The sequence below is a fragment of the Phodopus roborovskii genome, unplaced genomic scaffold, assembly GCF_943737965.1.
Source record: "Phodopus roborovskii unplaced genomic scaffold, PHOROB, whole genome shotgun sequence".
Lineage (NCBI taxonomy): Eukaryota > Metazoa > Chordata > Mammalia > Rodentia > Cricetidae > Phodopus > Phodopus roborovskii.
The window spans coordinates 3,349,707-3,373,002 of NW_026126434.1; the positions used below are offsets into that span (position 1 = coordinate 3,349,707).

Consider the following 23,296-nt stretch of genomic DNA (forward strand, 5'->3'; position numbering starts at 1 on the left):
GGTAGTCATTGTCATTATCTTTCCCCTTAAGGCTGTGCTTACACCTTTATTTTTCTATTTGAGTCCAATTTATCAGGCTCTTAAGAAAAGGAAGGAGGCCCCAGTGTGACTCTGACTGAAACTACATTTTATTTATACATGAAGCAGGAGGTCTGACATCTTACCCAGTTATGGTGTCTTGCCTACAAGCAGCACCACTCTCCAATTGTTTAGGTTTTGTCCTATGTTCTTTACTTAGTCTGAGGCATTGGTTTTTTTTTTTTTTTTCTTTTTCTTTTTCTAGCTTTCCCCTTGTTGTGGTTAAGATGGGCCCTCTCCCCTCAGAGCATGGTGAGTTTCCTCACATACTTTGAGATATATTTTCTTTTAAGCCCTTCAAACAGCCCTGGGGATTTCAGTCATCAGAAGAAGAATTAGAAAGGAAGAAGGAAAGGGAAGTGGTTGCTTTAAGCAACTCTGTGTTACCTATGTTTATTTTTACTTAATCTTATGGAAGTTGGTTATCCCTATTTTGTAAGTTGGTAATTGATGTTGAGAGAAACTAAGTTGCCCTGACCAGGGCTCACAGTAAAGAAAGGATTTAGCCCTAGGCTTTGGAGGCCACTCCCCTGCTCCCTCTGGTGCCTTACATTTCTGCATTCATCATTTATCTTAGTGGAAGTTAACCCCAGACCAAATGATCTGTTCCTGGGCCAGGCTGCTGTTCCTAAGGCCAGTTTCTGGACCTAGCAACATGGCCAGAATGATGTGGCCCCTCCTAAGAGCCAGTCAAAGTAGGTTGGTCTGATGCCCAGAGCTCAGGTTATATAAACTACCTAGGAGGAAGCTCAAGGCAGAGTGATGGAGGTTCAGAAATCTCTCATACAGCAAAGTCTTGTGTCTTGTTATCTGGTCACAAGGTTGAGGAAGTGTCAAGGCCAGGCTGAGTGGTAGGTGACATCACTTCCTTAGGGATGAGGATCAGAGTGAACAGAGGTGTCCAACCTGGAACTCACCTCCCATTGACCATCCTTGGCCTCTTCTTGCACCAACTGCTGCCTCTCCATCAGCAACACTATCAGATGTTGCTTTCCTAGGCTTGCAATCCCTCTTCCTTAGACATAGCAGGCCATCAAATGCTTGCTTTTCTCTGAATCTGCATATCTGGGCTCATTGCTAGCCTGAATCATGATGGAATTGTCTTGTTGCAGCTCTGGGCTCTGAGACCTCTGGAGTCCATCTGCTCTGGCCTCTGTCAGCAGGAAGATCAACCCAAGAGCCAAAAGGGTCCTGGCTCTCTTTAAGACCTCCAGAGAGGGAGACATGAGACTGGATGGTGGAGTCCAGACTTTAGAAGGTTCATGTTAGGTGAAGCAACTATTTCATCTATTGAGAATCTGAGTGATGTTTCACTAGATCAGTGGTTCTCAACCTGTGTTGTATATCAGACATCCTACATATCAGATGTTTATATTACAATTCATAACAGTAGCAATGTTATAGTTATGAAGTAGCAACAAAACACTTTTGTGGCTGGGGGTGGGGGAGTTCACTACAACATGAGGAACTAACTATATTAAAGGGCCATATCATTAGGAAGGTTGAGAACCACCACACTAGAGTAGAATGCTTCCCGGTGAGGAGGATGGCGCTGGACTCTATGGTCTGTGCTGGAGGACTCCAGTTCTTTCCGGAGTATTTCCAGATGTGAAAAGTCGATCGGCTCCACTTGCTTTCTTAGTCTGGGGTAGAGGAAGGCCTGAGTGTCTGAGAAGGCAGTGCCGTGGAACTGGCGTCTTTGACACAGCTACCAGCAATGGCTACCTAGTACACACCATGCCCTGGGAGGACATGCAGGGTAGTAAGACAGAGGAAGTAGGTTGAGACTCCTGTCCACAGACTGGACTTTGTGGGGGGGAGGGACAATTCCCTTTCCATTATCAGAACCAACTGAGATACAGGAATCAATAAATAGAGGTGAAAATGTCACTGTTGTGACTGAGACAGCTAATCCTGGAGGTATAGTTTGTATCTGTGGGAAAGCTTTCTAAAAGTGAGCCCTGCAACACACAGACTTACTGCCCTCATGGGTAGCACCAGAGAACCATAGGCCTGTCCTCCTACCAGTCATCACCATGCCCTTTGTGTTTCTCCCACCATTTACGAAACGGGAGCAGAGTTCTTGTCACATGAAAAGATGTCCCCTCCGAAGGAAGCTGCACACCAGGAACAGGAGGTTCCTGCCTCCTTGCTAGTCCTGGGGACCACCTCAAGATGAACTTTATGGCAATGTGAACTTTGATACCAGCTATCTATCTAGGCAGAAAGGAAATGATCGGAATGAAACCTGTTTAATCAGGGAGCGTTTATTCCTAGAAATGACTGTGAGCAGAACTGGGCAGAGAATGAGGCATACAGTTTATATAGGCCCTGTTGAAATGTGGAGAGTTTATGATGAGCTGGAACTCTGGAAAAGGGACAAAGGCTCCCCAACATGATGGATGTGGTAGCTCTCAAGCCTTGGTTCCCACAAGCCTTGGTAGTTGGGAAACAAAGGGTAGACAGTGTGGCCCTACTGAACATGCCCAGCGGCATCGGGCCCAGCTGGTTTGTGCAGTGCAGGGAGGACTGAACCCACCCTGTAGGAGGTGGGGAGGATGGAGAGCTGAGGCTCCTGGTCTCCACAAGAGTGTGGCTCGCCCGTCTGGCTTGACCCTAGTCTGATAAAGTAGGAGTGCATCTTGATTTCCATTTGCAAAAATCTGCGTGGAGTTTTCTTTGGAGAAAATGAAGGTGTTTTCCGAACATGTTTGCTGTGTGTTGCCAGGTAGAATATGGCCGGGTGTGGGTTGGTGCTGCCATGCTGTCTTGCTTCAGTGCAGAAGCATTCAGGTCCCACAGGTTCTGCAGAGGTCCCCGAAGATGCAGTTACAGGACAATTCCAAGGTCATGCTTTTCTTGGTTTTGACATGCTGTTCATTTTGAACCGGATTTCCTTCAAAGCATGCTTTTCTTAGGGTGGTGTTACAATCTCTTGGCTTTCTCAGAGCACCTCAAATCTGATGGTTAAAATTATGCTGAGGGTAAGAAGAACAACTTCGGCCATGGACACGTATTTAAAACCAAGAATGGCATATTTTCATTTGATCTATTTTCTGACTGCTTATACATCTTAGGGTTATTCATGCTTACACACAAATTCAGGTTTTGGCCCATGTTTGCTCAAGCATGTTCACATGGATGATAGTTTCACAGGCAGTGTGTGAGCTGTGGGGATCTTTAGCCAGGGACAGAGTCTGTTCATGGTTGGCAGTGTCCACCTCAGCTTCCACTTTCTACTGTCACCCTGTGCTCTATCTAAGTTTCTTCCATGAGAGATAGTGAGATTTTCAAGCTGTTTTCTGTTTTATGAGATTTCAGACTCTGTGCTTAAAGGAAGTTCCTGCTGTGTAGTCACTGTAAGTTTTCACCCCAGCAAGAAAAAAAATGAGATATTCAATGCCCGAACTAACAGCAACATTTGACAGTGAACTAATATTTGCATCTGTTCACTCCCATGCCCTTGATTCTCCAGTCCCTCAGACGAGGGTGCAAACAACTGACCACCCTTTTGGTATTCCTTTCAGGGACACCCGTGTGGTTTTTTGTGAAGATTGCTCCGATCCGGAATGAACAGGATAAAGTGGTTCTGTTCCTTTGCACATTCAGTGACATAACTGCCTTCAAGCAGCCGATTGAGGATGACTCATGCAAAGGTTTGTAATTCTGATTTGTGCATGTATGTTTATATGTGTGGTTCTCCCCCTTTGACTCTCCATTTTGCTACAGAAAAGTTGAGGTTGCCAAGGCAATCTTGTGCATAGATCAGGATTTAGATCTTAGTTTGTGTTGGGTATTATGTTATTCTGTTGTGTGCTTGGGGAAGTGAGAGACAGAAAACGTTGTTTGGTAAGGCGTTTAGAAATGAACCCTTTTACACTTACAGTTTGATGCAAGAAAGCAGCCAGGCATACCTGACAGCACCAGGACTCTTCCAGGTTTCCTTTCCTTTTGCCTCCATCTTTCCACCGCTGGAGATTAGATGTATGGCCTTGCACATGCTAGGCAATCGCTTTTCCACTAAGCTATCACTCTTGACAGGTATTCATAGTCATCCACATGGGTAGGCGTGGCCATACCATGTTTATGACTTCCAAGTAGATGCCCTTGGGTCTGTCTTGCTTGCAGCCCCTTCAACACAAGAAATCAGACAATGATGAACCTGAAAGGGGAGAAGCCAAGAAAACTAAGATGTTGGTAAACGGCAGTGTGTCTGCCATGGTCTCGAAACCAAAATTTGGGCTAAATTAATCCATCTGAGTTGTGACACAATTAGGAAAAAGTTAGATACACTCACATATCCACCACCATGCTTTGAACCCCATGTATATGTCTAAATGTGGCTTATCTGTGTCTGGTTGCATTGTACCTGTGGCTGATTAATTGATTTCAAACATGATGTTACTGAGGCCAGGGACTCAGTAACATTTCTGTAGGGGTCATCTGGTCAGCTGCATGACCTTAGATTTTAGCCAGATTGTAGGTGTGTGTTGTTTGGATAATAGTGGGGGCTTTGGAAAGGAGATGGCAAGGTTGCTAGGAGAGAGAGTTAGGCTCAGCCCATTGGGGATAGGAGGAACAGCATGGTGTTGCCAGCTGTCTGAGGTTACAGGATATCAGAGTAGTGTTTCACACCCCTCTCCTACAATTTGCACTCAATTAACCAAGAACCCAGCAGCTATTTCATGTTGCCAGGCTACCTAGCTCCATGACAGGCTTTCTGCTCCAGAGCTCTGCTCTTGAGAATTCCTATGATACAGCTGAGAAATGCCAGCCATCGAGTCCAGAGGAGAGGCAGGCCGGGGCATTGTTACCTGGGATGTGACAAAGACTGTTAAATGAGCATCATGGGGGGGGGGTCTGTGTCTCTGAGGGTGTTTAAAATCCCATCACATTTAGACACATTTATGGATCACAATGCTGTGTGTGCCACCCTTTTCCAGGGTGTGGCGGCTCAGAGTGCAGGCATCACACTGCCCAGTTTCTAGTTTGGGTTTGAAGATTCCTCAGAGTGGCAGATAGCACATGGTGACTCACTTAGAAGGGCTGTTTGCTTCTGTCAACCTAACAAACTCAGAAGCGCTGTTCTGAGGCCATTTAGATTTTGACAATTACTTTTTAAGTGTTTACTTAAAAATTTAAAATATGTGATTTGCCTATGTCAAATGTTTTCTGCTGAGATAGAGTGGTATGTAATAATAACAATAATTATTATTATTATAGTAGGAAAGGCATAGTCTTCTGAAAGTTTCTTATCTGATGCATAAGTACCTACTTGATTCTCACAACACCCAAAAGAAGTGATGAATCAGAGTGATGGTCTGAGACTTGCTTGGCTTTATTTCCCAAGAATCATATGTTCCACTTACTCGGCCTGACCTGCCCCTGTGGTGCATCTTGTTGTTGATGAGAAGCTTGGTGAATTCCCTCCCTCCCTCTCTTTCCCTCCTTCCTTTTCTCCCTCTCAACTATTCCTTATTAGCCAAGGTAACATCTTGTCCTGTATTGATTCTTATTGTGAATGAAATAGCATGTGTAACATGCGGCTATTTGTAGTCAATTTAGAACACCTATATATAGAACACATATTTATACATAGACACCTGTGAATATGTAGAAACATACATGTATACATATACACACACGTACTCACATATGTGTATACATGAATATACACATATGTACACAGACATACATATACACATACATGTGCACACACACATATGTATAAACACATGTACATGCTCACATACATTAGCTTTCAATGTGAGAATCCTGGTAGGGAATCCAGCTTCATGCCACCTCAACGATATGACTCTCTAAGCCTCTGTGCAGTGCCATGTGATGCTACTGCTTCCCGCCACCATACCCCTGGCCCACTGTGGTATAGTGGTCTGCCCAGGACAAAATCAGACTTTATATTATCCTGTTTATGATGGAAAGGCCTAGCAATTGGTGCAGTCTGATCCAGATAGGAAGTGTGGTGGGCTGTGTGGCTGGATTGCTTTGGCTTGACCTTGCTTTCTGGAGATGCTCTTGGCTCATTTCCACTGCCCCTGTGGGTGGGGGTGGGGGTGGGAGGGTGGGGGTTGTAGTTAAGCACCACAGTCAGCATTGTCTTCAGAGACTTGCTTCCCTGGGCTTGTTGAGAATAGAAGCAAGAAGATACCATGCAGAAAACTCCCAAATAGCCTCTACTATCTGGCTAGTTTATTAACTTAGGTGTGTTCAAATCTTGTTTCAGATTACTTGGTTTTGATCATGTAATTCACATTTTGGGTGCCTGGGTAGTGTGGGTGTGTCCTGAGCAGGGAAAACTCCAGAGAAGATTTTGTAAGGACCAAGATTGGAATATTGGAGGATGAGGTCTCCTTCCTGGGGCTCATTGATGAGGAGTCAGATACACAGTGCAGCCTTTTTCCTTCTAATGTTGGATAACAGAGAGGTTGTTAGTCAGTGAAGCTGCTTATAGCCCTTGTAGACTTTGCATGTTTGCACATTCATGGGGGAAAAGACTGGATGGGATACTCCAGGGCACAGGCAGTGTTGTGGCCACTTGTGTGGGTTCACAGTTCACTGACATATAGGCAGTGGTTCATGCTGACTTCCCATGTGTATCCACTGTTTTGTACCAATGTTGCTCCAATTTGGAGAGATTTTAAAGCTGAAAGAGATTTCAAACAGTTCCCATAGCACATCCCACCAAGTTCACCCTGTAGTGGGGTGCGTGAAAAGATCTCAACAACCCCTGTAGAGTCTAGGCTGTCTCTCCTGCTGACCCCAGTAGAACTCCAACAGCCCAGTCACTGCACCACATCTGAAAGTGACAGCATTCTGCATTTCTCTTCCTAGCAATGCAAACCTGGTTAGTCACATCATTTACAAACTCCACCTTGTAGCTCAGTTTCTGCAAGATCATATGATGGAGGAGTTGAGACTAGCCTGAGGCAAGTCACCCAAGGCAGAGAGCCACCTCCATCACCTGCTGTGAGCCAGTGAGAGCCTTGAGCAGAGAAGTCTGGGTTCTAGACACTCTAGACACATCCTCTGAATGTGGGTGCACTGGGCCTCCTTTTCCTTATTTGTATAATGTTCCTGACCTGAAACTTGCCTGCTGTTGACTCAAGGCTGTGATCAGAATGGAGCTCAAGTATGTTGGAAAAGCAAGGTACTGCCCAAACCTCAAATACTTGAGGGTGCATTTCTGAGCATCAGGTTTTGCTTGTGGGATGGACTCATGGAAGCTCCAGAGGACACTGGGTGTTGTCCTGTGGCATGGATGGGTGAGGGCGCCTGTGTTCTCTTGGTGTGTAGCTGACCTTGTCTTTGTGCTCTCGTGCTTGCTTCAGGTTGGGGGAAGTTTGCTCGGCTGACCAGAGCCCTGACAAGCAGCAGGGGCGTCCTGCAGCAGCTGGCTCCCAGTGTACAGAAAGGCGAGAATGTCCACAAACACTCCCGCCTGGCAGAGGTAAGGGTGGGCGTAGCAATCAGCCTCACTTCCTGAGGGTGTGTGGGCTGTTACACTTGGTAGCACTTCTTGGGGGCATGTGGGTTAGTGTACCGGAGTGGAAGGGGACCCCTGGGACCTCCAGCTTCTTGGCTGGGACTTTGGTTTTTCTGGACTCCATAAACTGTTCTATGTAACCTGTTTTGGTTGTCACACTGTGTAAAAGCAGCCTGGAGACAACCCTGACTTTTGTGTGATTATAGGTGTCAGTTTACTTTTCTTTGGACACAGTAAGGAGCTGCAATTTCTTCCTATTTGTAAAGGAAGCCTTTAAAACAACTTATAAGTCATAGATAATTTTGCTATTTTAGCAATATGAATATGTATTCAAGGAAAACAATGATATGAAAATCAAAAGGAAAAATAAAAGTCTTCTGTGATTTCTGGCCATGTACATTTAATACTTTCTTTTGGACACATCCTGCTTCCTAAGAGGAACTCCACATTTAATGTTTATAGGGTTGAGGATGACCTTGTCTTCCTTTCTTCACTTTATATATCCATGGATCCTTTGCAGGTTAATACACATTCTTAAAGTTGTTGATCGATAACCTCTGAGGTAAGGACAATCTGAAGTGGTGGCATTCTCCCATTTGCTGGGGTGTGTGAAGCCATGAGAAGTATCTGTCAGATTTAATACACTCTCGTCTTCTGTACCCACCCTCAGTCAGGCATTGTCTTCAGATTCTCAGTGAGGTGAGGGCAGGACCTTCTTGGGACATGTCACACTTCACTCAGCAAACCATCATCTCACCAAATGTGTCAGCATAAGCTCTCAAGTTGCCTTGAGATAGACAGTCAACTTTTGAGCATTGGTTGAAAGTACAGCCCTACTGGCCTAACTTCTGGCTTCCAGTTTTTGTAAGGAAGAAATTCCCAGCATGCCGAGCTCTAAAGGGTGTCAGGTGCACGTGCAGTGCTTGCTGGGTAAGTCTATTACACAGGCTCCCTAGGAGCTTTTGTCAATAGTGGGAATGTACGCTGTGCTGAAGAGAATCATTTGGTTGTACAACTCACAGATGTGTTTTCTCTGTTTTTCCTTGTTGATGATGCAGTGACCTTTGGTCCTGCGTGTCCCTTTGCTCACTGTCATATGGCCACACTGGCTTCTGTGTTGTTTCTTTCATGTATATCACAGGCTGGCTTTCCACATGGATATGTCTGTGTGTCAACTACTTCCTTACAAGTCTTTGCTTAAATAGCATTTTCCCCATGTGGCCTGAGAAATAGCTAAGAGGTTTATTGCAATGAACTAGTCTATTTGATTGTGGCATTTGGCTGTACATATGTCTGGTCATCAGACTGGACATTCTCAGGAGGAGCCAAAGCTGCAGTTATGGGTACATTCCTTCTTTCCTAGGGTCTCAGTTTCTTATCTCTCTGACAAAATACTAGACAAAAGAAACTTGGAAGGGTTTGTTTGGTCATGGACTAAGGGGACAAATCCCATGGTGGTGGGAAAGTCTCAGTGACAGGAGTGGGAAGCAGTCAGTCGTGCTGCATCCACACTCGGGAAGTATAGTGAATGCAGTAGTCAGCTCACTTTCTCCTTGTTACCCAGCCTGAGGCCCCAGCCCATTTGGGGTGGGTCTTCCCTCCTCTCCAGGACCCCTTTCACAGACAAACACCCAGAGAAGTGTCTCCTGGGTGATTCCAAAGCCTGTCAAGTTGACAGTCAAGATGAGCATCACAGCAGGCAGACAGCCTTCCACTCCTCAGGCCTTTCTTCAGGTTGTATGAGACATGTCACATTATAGAGGACATTCCCTTTCCCCTCAGAGTTAACTGTCTAGATGCTAATGAGGGCGACAGCATCCCTTTACAGGAACACATCTGTGTTTTCTTGATGACCTAGCCAGGCCTTAGCTGAGCTGACGTAGAAGTAATCATTTTATTCTCTTGTCAGTGGAGTGCCCACACATTTACCTTAAACCACACTGACCTCCCACTAAGAAAATAGCAAAGTGACTCTTCATTTCATGGTCACTGTCCCCTGTTCAGTGGAAGGCACACCATTTCCCAGAAGGGGACACTCCATCTTCAGTGACCATACTTATAACCAGTATGTAATGCTGACTCCTAGCAGTACATGTTATGTCACAAAATAAGGAGAGGGGGCAAAGATAATAGTATAGTTAGACGAGGGAAGGACAAGTGCCTCACCCACTTCTTAACCTTTTCCCCCAACACATAATGTGTTTTATAATGTAATATACAGTCTGCTTAAAATTTTATTCACTCATTTAATTAATGTGTGAGGGTATGTATGCATGTGTATGCAGATGTGTGTGTACAAGGTTTCTTGCTAAATCTGGGGCTTGCATTTACATGGCTCGTTTACAGGCCAGCAAGCACCAGCATCCTTCTGTCTCTACCCTCCTTGGAGCTGGTGTAAAATCTGGTTTGTTATGTGTAAGCGCAGGGATCTGAATTCTGTCCTTCACTTCTCCTCAACTGTTCCTCCTTGCTGAGCCATCCCTGGTCCGAGTCTACTTTTTAGTTGTGTTTGTTGTTCTGGGATAATCCCAAGCACTTAGAACCACAGCACTTAATAGCTGTTTAGTAGTGTTACTTAATTTGTAGAAATCGATTTAATGAGTGGAAGAAGGAAATGACTTAGTGTTTTGTCTGTCTGTCCATCTGGTCCCTCGATTCAAAATGAGACAAGAATGTGTGACTCATTCCAGGGCAAGCTTCAGCTACTGGCTTGCTGATTTTATTGACCTGTTCAGATTACTAGCTTTTGGTTTTCACCGATTTCCTCTGTTGACTTTCTATCTACCACTTTATTGGTTTCTGCCTAGATTTCTTACTTATGATCTAATTTTCTCTTCTTTGTCTAGTTTTTTAAAGCAGGTATTTAGATTACTGATTTTGATTTTTCCCTCTATCAAAACATAAGTTTTGATAAATTATAGTTTTACTTAAATTGTTATATATTTAGTTAAAAGACATTTTCATTTACTTACAAGTGTGTATTTCTGTTGGTGCATGCACCCATGTACACTCAGAGGCCGGAGGAGGACATCAGGTGTCCTGCCATATCACTCTCTACCTTATTCCTTCGAGACAGGGTCTCTCACTGAACCTGGAGCTGGGCTGGTGACCAGCATGGGCCAGTAGTCTTCGTATCTCTGCCCCAGGCAGTGCTGGGACTATAGGTGTGTCTCTGTGTGGCCACACCTGGCTTTTTAAATAGGTGCTGTAGATTTGAACTCAGGTCCTCATGCTTGCAAGGCAAGTATCTTACCCACTGGGCTGTCTCCTCCGCCCTCCTCATAGTCCTTAGCTCACAGACTTAGATGCTATTGTGTGCCTGTGCAGATTGGTTATGTACTCTTGGAGTACTGGCCCCTAACTATAATGCTGCCCTTATCCTTGATAAAGTTGTTTTCTCTGAGTCTGTTGGAAATGAATGTAGTTACCTTCCTTTCATTAAATTAGTGATAGCACGGCACATCTTTCCCCATCTTGTCTCCATCTCTTATTTAATATGGGGCTGCAGACAGCATGTGGCTGGATTTTTTAAAATGTCAGTCTGACAGTCTAAGCTTAACATGATTATTGAAGCTCAGGCTGCTGGCTGGAGTGTCTACACTTCTCTCTTCACTGCCCTTGGTTTTCGCCCCTACGGCGTTGTCCACTTTTTTCTCTTCTTGTCTTGTTTTTAATGGAACGTTTTTATGATTTCAGTTTTTGATTAGATAAAATGTGCTTCTTTTGTGAATGAGTGTGGTGTATGTATATGTACATGTGAGTATGAGTGTGTACATGTATATGGGGGCATGTGCATGTGTGTGTATGTATAAGTTAGAAGTCAAAGTCAGGTGTTGTCCTCAATTACTCCATGTGTTGTTTTTTGAGACAGGGTCTCCCTGAATCTGAATCTGGAGCTCACGGATTTATCTTGGCTGACTAGCAGTATATTCATATATTCACACAACACTACACTGCTTCATGGGCAGTGAAAATGCATTCTTATAACAACATACCCCTATGTTCTGTTCCATGAACCATTGCTTTCCCTCATGTCATTTATATAAATGTACATCTACACTTACCTCCATAGTCAAATACATTGTCACTGTTATTTTTACTATGTGTGTGTGTATGACAGCCAAAGACAACTCATGAGAATCAATTCTGTCCCTCTATCATGGGGATCCTAAGTCATCAGGCCATCAGGCTTAGTGGCCAGTGCCTACTCACTGAACAATCTTGCCTACCATGTTATAATTATTTTGGTTAAACTTCAATGCTAGATATCTAATAATAACAAAATGGAACTCGTTTACCTCTGTTCTCTCTCTGAGAGTCTTCTAAACTCTAGGCATGTTTGTAGTAGGACATCTTCCTTCTTTGTAGTGGACTTCACCTCCTCTGGTATTATCTGTGAGACCCATCTACTAGCGGCATGTACACTTGATCTCTCTTTCCCCTTCACTTGGGAGGGGCGTGATTTCATGTGGAACAGATATGTAGGCTGTTGTACATTTCTGTCTGCATGATTTGCTGGGTTGTGAGATGTTGGTGGTGATCCTTAAGTTTATATCTCTGAAGGTTAGCGTTAATTGTCAGCTCCATAGACTCTGACCTCCCCTGGGAGGTCTCTGAGCATGCCACTGGGGGATTATCTAGATTGTGTTGATTGGTGTGGGAACCTGTCCACTGAGGGTGGCACTGACCCCTGACTGGGTAGCAGCAGGCATCCAAGCCCATGTCTGCTTTGTGCTTATAGGAGCTGCATGATGAGCGGCCGTGAGCACTTGCCACCTTGACTTGATTTGGCTGTTGTAGTAGATGTGTGTTTGAGCCATGAGTCTTTTCTCCTCCAGATGCTTTTGTCAGAGTATTTTATCACAGGAGTGGAAAAGACACTAAGACAGTTAGGCAATGTTTTTGTGTATGGCTCCTTTCAAGATTGTTATTGCCTTTGATATTTATGTGGTTTAATGCAACATTCCTAGGTTTTTGTTTTTGTGGCAGCATCCCGGTCCTGGGATCTGAGATCTGTCACTGGCTCCAGCCTGGTGAAGCCTGAGTGCTTAGTCTGCCCACACTTCTGTGTTTATGCCTTTAGTACTTACTTATCCTGGTTTTTGGATATTCCACTCTTGGTTACTTCTTTTTCAGTTTTTATCCATCCTTTGCTTTCCAGTTTCTGATATTTCTAGTGGTTTATACTGAAGCTTAGAGATTTGGGGTAGCCTCAGCCAAATTCTGCTGGCCTGAGAGCTTCTGGGGCTTCCCTATCCCAGCCTCTCATTACACCTACAGCATGCTGGGATTACAGGCACAAGCAACCACATCCAACTCTTAAGTAGGTTTTGAGGGTCCAAACTTGGGTCCTCATTCTTTTTTGGCAAGAGCTTTACTGATGGAGATGTCTACCCAGCCTGTTTTTAGCTCTGGGAAAGGAGTGTGTTGTTTACTCTCTTACCAGAAATGTGTGAAGACGTTGCTATGACCGCTTGGCAGGGTTAGAATTCTAAAGTTTTCTCAATCTGGTGGGTAACAGTATTTCATTTTGATTTCAGTTGGCTTAAATGGAACTGAGGTTCAACTTCTTCAGTACTTATTTGCCTTTCAGATTCTTCTGTGATTTCTTCCTCATGTTCTTTGCCCATTTTGCTGCTAGATGATTCATCTTTTCCTGGTAGAGTGTTCAACTTATCAGTTAGTCTTTTTTTTTTTAAGTATTTGTTTTTAATTTTGAGGACTACAATCTAACTACACCATTTCCCTCCTCCTCTTCCCCACTCCAAACCCTCCCATAGACTCTGTCTTGCTTTCTTTCAAGTTCATGGCTTCCTTTTCAATCAGTTGTTGTCACATACATATATGTGTATATGTATACATATATTCCTAAGTACATAACTACAACCTGCTCAGTATGTATAATATTACTATCTTATGTATATGTTTTTAGGGCTGATTGTTTGGCATTGGATAACCAATTGGTGTGCTTGTCCCTGGGGAAGAGCATTTCTCCAGCTCTCAAAATCCTTTAGTTGCAGTTCCTTGTGTAGGACTGAGACTTCATGAGCTCACCCCTGTCCATTTGCATTGTTAATTGGTGTCATCCCTGTTTGGCTAAAGTTTAGGCAGCCATGTTGGTTAGATTGCATGCGTGTAACTTCTGCCATTCCTAGAAGACATCTACAGCAAGCTCCCATTTCTCTGCCTCTTACAGCCTTCCCTCCTGTCTTCAGTGACAATCCCTGAGGCTTTGGGGCTGGAATTGTGCTGTAGATGTATCAGTTGGGACTGGGTTCTACAATTCTGTATTTTGATTGCTTGTCATTTTGTGTAATGGTCTCCAGCTGTTGCAAAGAAAACTTTCCTTGATAGGGGGTAGGGGTGAGGATCACACTTATCTGTGGGTATAAGGACAAACATTTGGCTTGTAGTTAAAGATGATTTGATTTAACAGAAGGAGAGTCATAGGTTCTCCTCCAAGATCTATGACTTCACCAGCCCTGAGTAGTTGAAAGCTTTCCAGTACTAGGCACAATTCCCTTTTGCTGAGTTGGCCCTATGTGCAATTAGAAAACAGTTGGTTACCACTGTTTGCATGCAACGACTGCACCCTTAGAGTTATCATGGCCATGCTGGTCACTCTTATGGTTCATGGATTGTCATAGCTTGGTATGACTGTTGGCTGCTTCCCTCTTTTGGAAGCATGGAGCCTTCTAGATAGTCATCTTTTATATGTACAAGCCTCTGCCTAAAATATTATTGTACTTAATATTGTGCCCGATTCTTTTGAGTTAGTATTTTCCTGGGATGTTTTTCCATCTGATTTGTAAGTCTTCCATGGCTCCGTATTCATATTCTTGACTCTTGCTTTTAACAAAGTGCCGCTACCACAGAAACATCTAAGTCGGACACAGTGCATAGTCTGTATATGACTCCAGTACTCTGCAAGCAAGATATTAACTATATACATGTTACCAAAACAATTCTCCTAACTTCCTATGAGGAAGGAATAAAGCCAGTCCCAGAGTGGTGAGGTAGAACTGGCTCCATGCTCCTGACTCCTCAGTGATAACATCTACCCTCTTGTGAAGAGTAGCCTTTTATGCCTTTGTCCTTTCTGACATACTCAGACTTCTTTGAGGGATCTGATTTTGTGTTTCCTGTTTAGTTCTTTTTTTTTTTTTCCTCCTTCTAACTCTTTTCCTACCCACTTTGATCAGTCCTATTTCTCTCTGTTGATTTAAAGACACACTGTTATCTTTTCTGCCCCTTAGATTATATCTATATAATTCTCACACATGCTTCTCTTGAAGCTAATCATTTTAAGGGGCTGCAAGATGGCTTAGAGGGTAGAGGTACTTGCTGTGGAAGCCTGATGACCTGAGTTTAAGTCCTAGAACCCAAAGGTGGAAGGAAAGAACAGATTCTATAAAGTTGCTCTTTGATCCCCATGTGTTACCACATGACACCTCAGTGCCCACAAAAACATGCCCCCCCAGAGTAATAATAAATAAATAAATAAATAAATAAAATTTAAACACTAATAATTTTAACTTCTTCCAGAAGAAAACATGGGCCTTAGAATAGCTCAGTTCTGAACACACCCCCCCCCCCCCCCCCCCCCGCCATGGATAATTTCCTTTGCTCTTAACTGCCTCTTGGCTGTTTATTCTTTGTCGTTAGTGCCTCACCTGATTTGTTAATGTGTGTCTTACCAGTTCATTGGCTCAGCATATTCCTCTGCGGCCTATGGCTTACTTACTATGGGCTTCTGTCCCAGGGAAGCACATGGAGTTTGAGGATAAGGAACTCTTAACTCTTTATGTGCCTAAATGCATCTCTAGTTTTAATCATTGCTTAAATGAGCATTTACTTTTATGCTGACATTTATTCCTCTTGCTTAATCATTGAGTTATTTGTGTTTCCTTTGGAAAATGTCTATACTTTTCATTCCTAGAATTCAATTTCAGTTTCAAGTCTATTTTTTCAGAAGCAATGTCCTGCTGGTTGTGGTGGCACACATCTTTAATCCCTGCACTTGGGAGGCAGAGGCAGCTGGATCTCCGTGAGTTCAAGGCTAGTGAGACCCTGTCTCAAAACCAAAAACATAACCATGTTTTTCTTACCAACTTCTTGCCACTGCTTAGAAACACCCCCACTCCTCCCATGTTATTTAATTTCCTTGTCTTTGAGCTTGTCCACAATGGTGGCTTTTTGGTGGCAGTCCCTCAGTTCCTACATGATGTGACAGCAGAAGTAGTGGCTCTGAGTTTACTACAGGAACAATCTTCTTCTGGTTCTGCCTGGCTCTTCTCTTAGGCTTCTGCTGAGTGATGGGAATGGTTTCAGTTTTGGCTCCCCAGCTGCATGTGGCATAGACTGGAGCTCTGGCCTCTCATAGCACCAGGCTCTGGTGCTTTGTTTTCCTTTCATCTCTCTGAAGCGTGGGGTAGAGAACTTGTGTCCAGTCTCTGTCCAGGCAGCCCCACAAGAGCAGGTGCCTTCCTCAGGGCAAACCTGGTTCTGCATAAGGCCTGGGGACTTGGGTTTCCCTCCTTCGGACTGTGTTAAACTGGGTTTCTGTTACACTTCTGTTCCCAAAGTCAGATTACTGTGCTTATTAAATGTTCCCATCATTACCCAGCATTTACCCTAGCAATCTGCCCATTTGGTTCTTTGAATGCTGATGCTGGTGTCAGTGTGAGAGGTAGCTTGTGTTACATAGGAGACAGAGGTTGTGAACAGCTAAAACTGGATGAAACTGCTCAGCATCAGGGTCAGACCAGCTTGTCCTGTCCCTCAGTGACAAAGGCTGGTACTGCTTTCCTCACTAAAACCCTGTCCAGTGGGTCAGGGGCTTCACTTAAGCTTAACATTTTAAATTCATTTTTAATGAAAGGCATTTAATTTTTGTGAAGTGCACTAGAGTGAGCTTGGGAAATATGAAAAAAGAGATGCCTTGTGTATGCACACGAATGGACTTCTTCCAGCTGCTCATCATTAGGAGTCTCCTGAGGGTGTTACGAGCCAGTTTGTTGCCTAACAGTTCCCTCTAGGTATAAAACATTCCATCCTGCAGGAGGTTCCTTAAGCAGGATGATAAACAACTCAAACGTAGCTTCAGGAAGTCCCCAAAACTGACCAGATTCACTAAGTCCCTCCCTGCCACCATGAGCAGAGACTCTGCCTCAGCTGGAAGGGAGCAGAGCTACAAAGGAGTCTCAGACCAGCCGACCTCCCTGGTAGAGGTCTAGACCACAGTTAGAAAGGACACAGGTGTCGAGCTGCCTGCAGGCTGTGCGCACATGTATGCACGTGTATGCACTTGTACAGAGGCCAGAGGATGATGCCATCCTTGATCACTTTTCATCTGATCATTCACTGTGCCTGGAGCTCACTGATTTGTCAAGGCTGGTTGGCCAGTCAGCCCCTGGTCCTTCTGCTTCTGCCTGCTTAGTATTGGGGAATTTCAAGCTCTTAGGTTCTCAACTAGTGTTTATCCTGCAACACTTTACCCACTAAGCTACCTCCCTTGCTCCATGAGCTCACTTTGCTTGTTACAATGATTTTTTTCTTTTTCTTTCCTTTCTTTCTTTCTTTCTTTCTTTCTTTCTTTTTTGAGCAGGGTAAAATTGGATTTTGATTTTTTTTTTTTTTAGGGAAACATGAGGGAGAATGCTGGATAGTGGGAGGAGCTCCAAGAGAGAGCTACCTGCCCCCAGAGACTCTTTGGAATGAATCCTCATTTTCTGCATGTGGACAGTGGGGCTGATATCATTTTCTGATGTCATTTGAGAGCTTAGGGAGGGCCACCTCATTATACCCTGGAGATGAGCTTGGGAAGAGGCTGTACTGCTAGCCTTCTTGCCTCCTGACCTTGAAGGTGGCTTGTGCCGTTGGCCCCTCTGCACATGGAGTCCCCCATCAGACTTGGGGGGCCAAGTCTCTGCCCTGCTGTCATGATTGTTTCCGGGACATACTTACTGTGTTAGTACAAAAGCCACTCATATTCAGCCGACACCAGACTCAGGGGTTCACGATAGCATCTCCTGTTCTGCTTCTTTCTTCTCTTTCAGGGTGATGTAGTGGAAAGAGAAAGAACTCTGGAGTCAGACTGACCCAGTCCTCCCTCCAACCTCTGCTGCAGCTGGCTGGTTGTTCAGCCCTGTTAATCCTCCCCCATCCTCCTGCAACCAGGACCAGGATGTCACTGACCCTAAAAGATGTTTGTGTGGATTCATGGTGCTTTAAAAGAAAGTTCGATCTAATCTCACAGTTACTGATCTTTTAAGGTCTTCTTGTGGCGTCTTTGGGCAAATTTAAATTTTATACCACAGCTGCAGACTGAACTCAGCCTGGTGCTCTGCTCATCTAGCTCCCATTGCCTGCAGCTCACTTTCTTCATGCTGCTCCCTGGGCCTGGAAACATGACCTCCTCAGTCTGACTTCATCTCTCTCTCCACAGGGAGTTTCTTTTCACTCTTTGCATCTCTGTGCAGAAGCCAAAGGTTTTGTCTCCTTGTCTACCCTCGGCTGGCCGAATGCTCCTCAGACCCTAAGTGTGAGGACACCAGGATGTGCTGTTTTCTGCTCACCTTCCCCAGGGGATGAAAGGCCCTTGTAGGCAGGGTCCTGTTTCTCCGTATGTGTCCTTACCACCAGGCACAGTCCTGGACTTGGGGAAAGTATGAGGACTTAAATTCAATCTTAGAAACTCAGTCACAAGAGTCTGGAGTATCTCATGCTTATAATCCCATCCTGAGGAACAGAGACAGACAGGTAGATCCCTGGGGTTGGCTGGTCATCGAGGGTGGGTGAATAAGTGAGCTCCAGGCCCATGAAAGATCCTGTCTTAAACAAACAACAATAAAAACCCAAAACTGGGTGGCCCTTTAGGAACAATATCTCAGTCTGTGCTGTGGCCTCCACAGACATGTGCACATATATGCACACACACACACTCACACACACACACAGCCACTCGTGACAGTAGTGTCTTCGTTGTGGACTGTGGAGAATGGTCTGTGGCTTATTTCATCAAAGAGACACTGTTCACTCTTGCTAGTGTACCTCAACTCTAAACCATCCTAACATTTACAAACATACCTGACATTTTCAAAACCATGGTTCCAAGAATGCAGCTGAAGAACTTGGCACACTGGGCAGAAACCAAGGCTGCCCAACTGCACTTACATGTGAGGTTTGATTTGTGAAAGCATCTCCTGGCGGTGCTTAGCTCTACAGTGCCTGTGAGTTAATACTCTTAATTGCTTCCTCTGCCTTTATTTCTTCCATTAAAGAGCAAGTGCATCATGGAAAACCCTAAAAATAGCACCTGCCTGGTTTATGGAGAAGACTGTTTGTAACAGGAGTGAAGCTGTGCCTGTGTGTTTTAGCTTAGGATGTCTGAGGCCCCAGCTCAGGCTTTCCTCTGGGGCGGGGCTGTGCCCAACCTTAATGTCCAGCAGTTTCTTTGAGCATGTGGATGAGTTTGTTCTCACACCATAGTCATAATCACCCAGGACGTTTTAAAGCTGAGGAGACTTTTGAAGCTGCTGTGGGGAAGTGGAAAGATAGGAACACGTAGGTCAGGGTGGTGCTGCCTGGAACAAGGGTGAGAGAGCCAAGGCTCGAGAGTTTTTCTCTTTGTCTACACGTCTTTAAATGATGAATGAAGACAGTTTGCTTGAGTGGGGAGGACTCTGGGATCACCCCCAGAAAGGCTGTGCCTGTGTCATGTGTACCATGGTCCTGCTGAGTGGACCCTTTCAGGTCCATTCAGGTCTCAGGAAGGATCATGGGTCTAAGTCCATGTCTTTTCTTCCTGGGGCCCTAAAGGAATTTCATAGCACACCTGTCTGCATGTGAACCATGCTGCTCATGTGGCCATGGAGTTTCCTCCTCAGCCTCAGCCTTGGACTTTCCAGGCCTTCCTCTACACTACTGACCTGTTAGCCTCACAGATCTTCACATAGCATCCTGAACTGAAACTTGTCACTTGTATGCCAGGGCCTCGTCGAGTTCACAACTCCCTTAACCCAGCTTCACCCCTAACCCAGCTTCACCTCAGGATTATACTCCTTGGTGCCTGAAAACAGTAGAAATCTACCCTCATGCCCCAGCCACTCCAGATTCTTCCCACAGTGAGCTTTTGTGCTTCTTGCCTGTAACATGTGGCCATTTACACACATCTCTTTGTGTGTCAAAAATGCACTGTGTGAGCATCAGCCTTGCGGCTCATCTTTCAGGGAAGAGCTTAAATGTCTAACAGTCAAGCCCTTCTGATGCCAACTTAGTTTGTTGTTTCTGTTCTCCAAGCATGTTTTGCCTCTTGTTGTTTTGTATCTTATCTCTCTGTTTGTATTTCTCTCTGTTGTCCTAAACCATCAGTTCCTTGGGGGCAGCTTCTCATGGTCAGCTGCCTGTCAGACATGTTATCAGTGGTTGTTTTTTTTATTAGAAGGTCCATAGATTCTGTAAGTTTCATCACTCCTCCTTAAATAAATTGACTTTATCAGTCCTATTTCACTTCTTCAGTGATTGGCCTGACTCTTGTGGAAGCCAGGGGCTTTCAGAGTCACTGCAGTTTTATTTGGAAGGATATATTTCCAGAAGATTCCACATGCCATGAAGTGACAGTGGGAACTTCCCCGATTCTCATTCAGAATCTCCTGAACAGTAGTATTCTTTGTCTCCTGAAGCCCTAGCTTTTGAGCACAGCCTCAGCTTTCTAAGACTATACAGAGGTACCCACATCTGCATCTCTGCTCTGGTTTGATCTGTGTGGCATTGCTGTGGTGTAGACGACAGCACAAGTTTTGTGGTTAAGATTGGGGAACCAAGGCCTAGATCTCACCTTGGCTGAGGTTGATCACCTGTGAAGCCCTGGGCGTGGTTCCTGGCAGAGATGCAAGGATGGGCCTGCAGAGGCTGCATTTGACTGATTCACTGTGTTTGTAGTTCCCTCTCAAATGGCATCCCCACACTTCTCACTTTCTTCCCTTTCCTCTTGTCCTTCAATGTCAGTCTTTCGTCATGTTCACATGGTGTTCTTGCCTTCAGTGCACACTTTTAATCCAAATATGTATATTTACCCACTATGAAGGGGACTTCTGCACACTGGGGCCTCCCTTCTAGACCCCAGATTGGGCACTAACCACACCTGTTTTCACAGAGGGATCCTTTATTAATGGGGGAAGAAAAGTTAAAGTGATGGCTGTGACTCAGGTAGAAAAACAGCAGCAAATAACCTTGCAGGTGTCATTTTGTTGTTGTTATTTTGAGGCAGGGGTTCTCTGTGTAGCTTTGGAGCCTGTCCTGGAACCCTCTCTGTAGATCTCACAGAGATCCACCTGCCTCTGCCTCCTGAGTGCTGGGAGTAAAGATGTGCACCACCACTGCCTGGCATTTTTGTTTTTGTTTGTTTGTTCTTTTGTATTTTTTAGAAGGGTCATAGGTGTAATTTTTAAGAGGAGAAGACAGGGAGGTCTGTGTTAGAATGGGCTAGGGTGCTGTGATAATGGGATAGGGGACCAGGGAGAAGGGGAAGGGGACAGAAGAAAGGACCAGGGATATTTGTCCTAGAGGGACAAAGGACTGCCTCTGAATAGAGAGGAAAATAGGCAAATAGTGGTTTATAAAGGTAAGGGGGTAACCCTGTGTTAGAAAGAGATGTTTAATTTTAATTGGTTGTGTTAATTAAGTGAAGAAAAGGGGCTTCTAATTGCTGGACCTTGGTAGTCAGCCTCAGGACAAGTGGCCAAGTCAGGGAATAGACCTTGATGTTAGTTTTAGGAAGGTAATCCTTGGTGCTAGCTTTAGGAAGGTAATGCTTGGTGGCTAATGGTTTTTAGCAAGGCAGAGGGAACAGGGGAAAAGGGTAAGGCCTGTCTGGGCCACATGCTCAAGTGGGCTAGTGTTCCTTTGATTTCAAATCTACTTTTGAGCAAAATGCCTGCATTTGTTGAACCCAATATAGGATGTTCCTGTGGTGTAGTCCCATGTTGCCCAGGATTCTGACCACTGGCCATTTGTGGTAACACAGTAAAGGAGATGGGGTGTCCCTGAGTTCAAATGTATCATATATGTGATATAAGCATGAATTTAGTGCGAAGAAATGTAAAATAAATCTCACTAGTCATATGCTGATTTAGTGTTGAGATAATATTTTGGGTATACCAAATAATTAGAATGAATGTTATATAATTTTATCTGTTTTCTGTTACTCCTTTTTATGTGGTAAGTAGAACCTGAAAACTGCCTGAGTATCATGTATGTGGTTTATATAATTGTCTACTGCTTCCTGCTGGGTTAGTTGATGGGATTTTGAGTTTTGCCCTTTGACTTGAGTTTCTATCTTGGCTTCTCTGCTTAATTGGCTTCATATTTATCCTCCATGAAGAAATTTTTTTTTGTCTATAAAATGAAGACAAGTACCTACTTACATGACCCAGTGCAAACTAAGTTGTATTAAAGCACACAACCCAGACCCCGCTGGAGGGCAAAAGTGTTGAAAGCATTACACGGAATTCATCTTGACAAGGTCCATGCTGGCTGCACAACTTAAAACTTTTTGGTTTGGAACAAATCTATTTACTATTCCACATCTTAGTTTCTTGATTGTAGAAAGTGCCTCATGTAGTTTCAGGAGTTAAATGACATATAAAGAACTTACTCATTTCTAGTGGCTTAGAGCAAACACACAGGAAATGGCATCCATAACCATAACATGATACTCTACTCCCAGGCATACACACCAGGTGAAACCTTCCCGCAGCTGAGTGGTCCACCCTGACTGGCTTTATTTTTTCATGGGAGAACCTGTGATGGCCTTCACACGTACCAGTTAAGACAATTTTTCTAGTCTATGTCACGGTTTTTTACTGTTTCTAAGAGCATCTATGAGATTATACTTCGTCAAGGACTACATCAGGAAATTAAATCAGGATCTCAAGGCAGGCATGCCCCGCTACAGATAGTTTACAGCAGCTGAGGCATGGAAGCAACCTTTGTGCATCTAAGTTTAAATCCTGCCATTTGCAATAATGCAGGTGAACCTAAAAGGCTATTACGTTTAGTACAAGATGCCACACAGAGAAAGAAAAATACTATATGATTGGGCATGTGTGAGAAACCTAAAATAACCAAGTGCAAAGGAGGGTGGCTTCCAGGGGCTTCAGGCAGGAAGGGGTCAGCTAACAGATATAGAGTTTCAGTTACAGGGAGCCCCAGGGATCTACCATAACTGTGTCCATGGCTGACAGTACTGAGTTATATAAGTAGTGTTTCCAGGCAGGGTGGAGCCTGGGTATGAGTTGGAAGGAGGAGCTGGAGCATGGTGAATGGACAAAGTGACAAAGGTGGCTGTTCTTCCTGACAGATTGGTTCTTGTGAAGGGGCACCCTAGCTGTACATCTCTATGGTGCAAGAGCTGGAGAGAAAGCCAGGCAGACAGCGTTCACGAGGAAGAGGTGTGGGCAGGAGAGATGGCTCAGTAGATGGGATGAAGTGTGCGCTGTGTGAGAGTGAGGGTCAGAGTTTACATCCCCGAGTAGATGCAAACACTGGGCAGGTGTGGTGGTCACCTATAACCCAGCAGGGAGGCAGAGAAGGGATCCCTGGGGCAAACAGACAGGCTACAACTAGCCAGTTGGTGAGCTCTGGGATAAACTGAGAGCATGCTTTAAAGGAAGAGAGCGATTGAGGAAAACACTCAACAGAACTCTGGGGTTC

General features: G+C 44.5%; 1 protein-coding gene across 2 annotated transcripts in view; it reads left to right on the forward strand.

Annotated features, from left to right (window-relative positions):
* Positions 1 to 23,296, forward strand: part of Kcnh1 (potassium voltage-gated channel subfamily H member 1) — a 263,443-nt gene that overhangs the window by 37,457 nt on the left and 202,690 nt on the right. For both annotated transcript variants that reach the window (XM_051186665.1, XM_051186666.1), the window contains exons 4-5: positions 3,606 to 3,734; positions 7,428 to 7,546. In XM_051186665.1, coding sequence (XP_051042622.1) covers positions 3,606 to 3,734; positions 7,428 to 7,546 — 248 coding nt within the window. The remainder of the gene's footprint in view (positions 1 to 3,605; positions 3,735 to 7,427; positions 7,547 to 23,296) is intronic.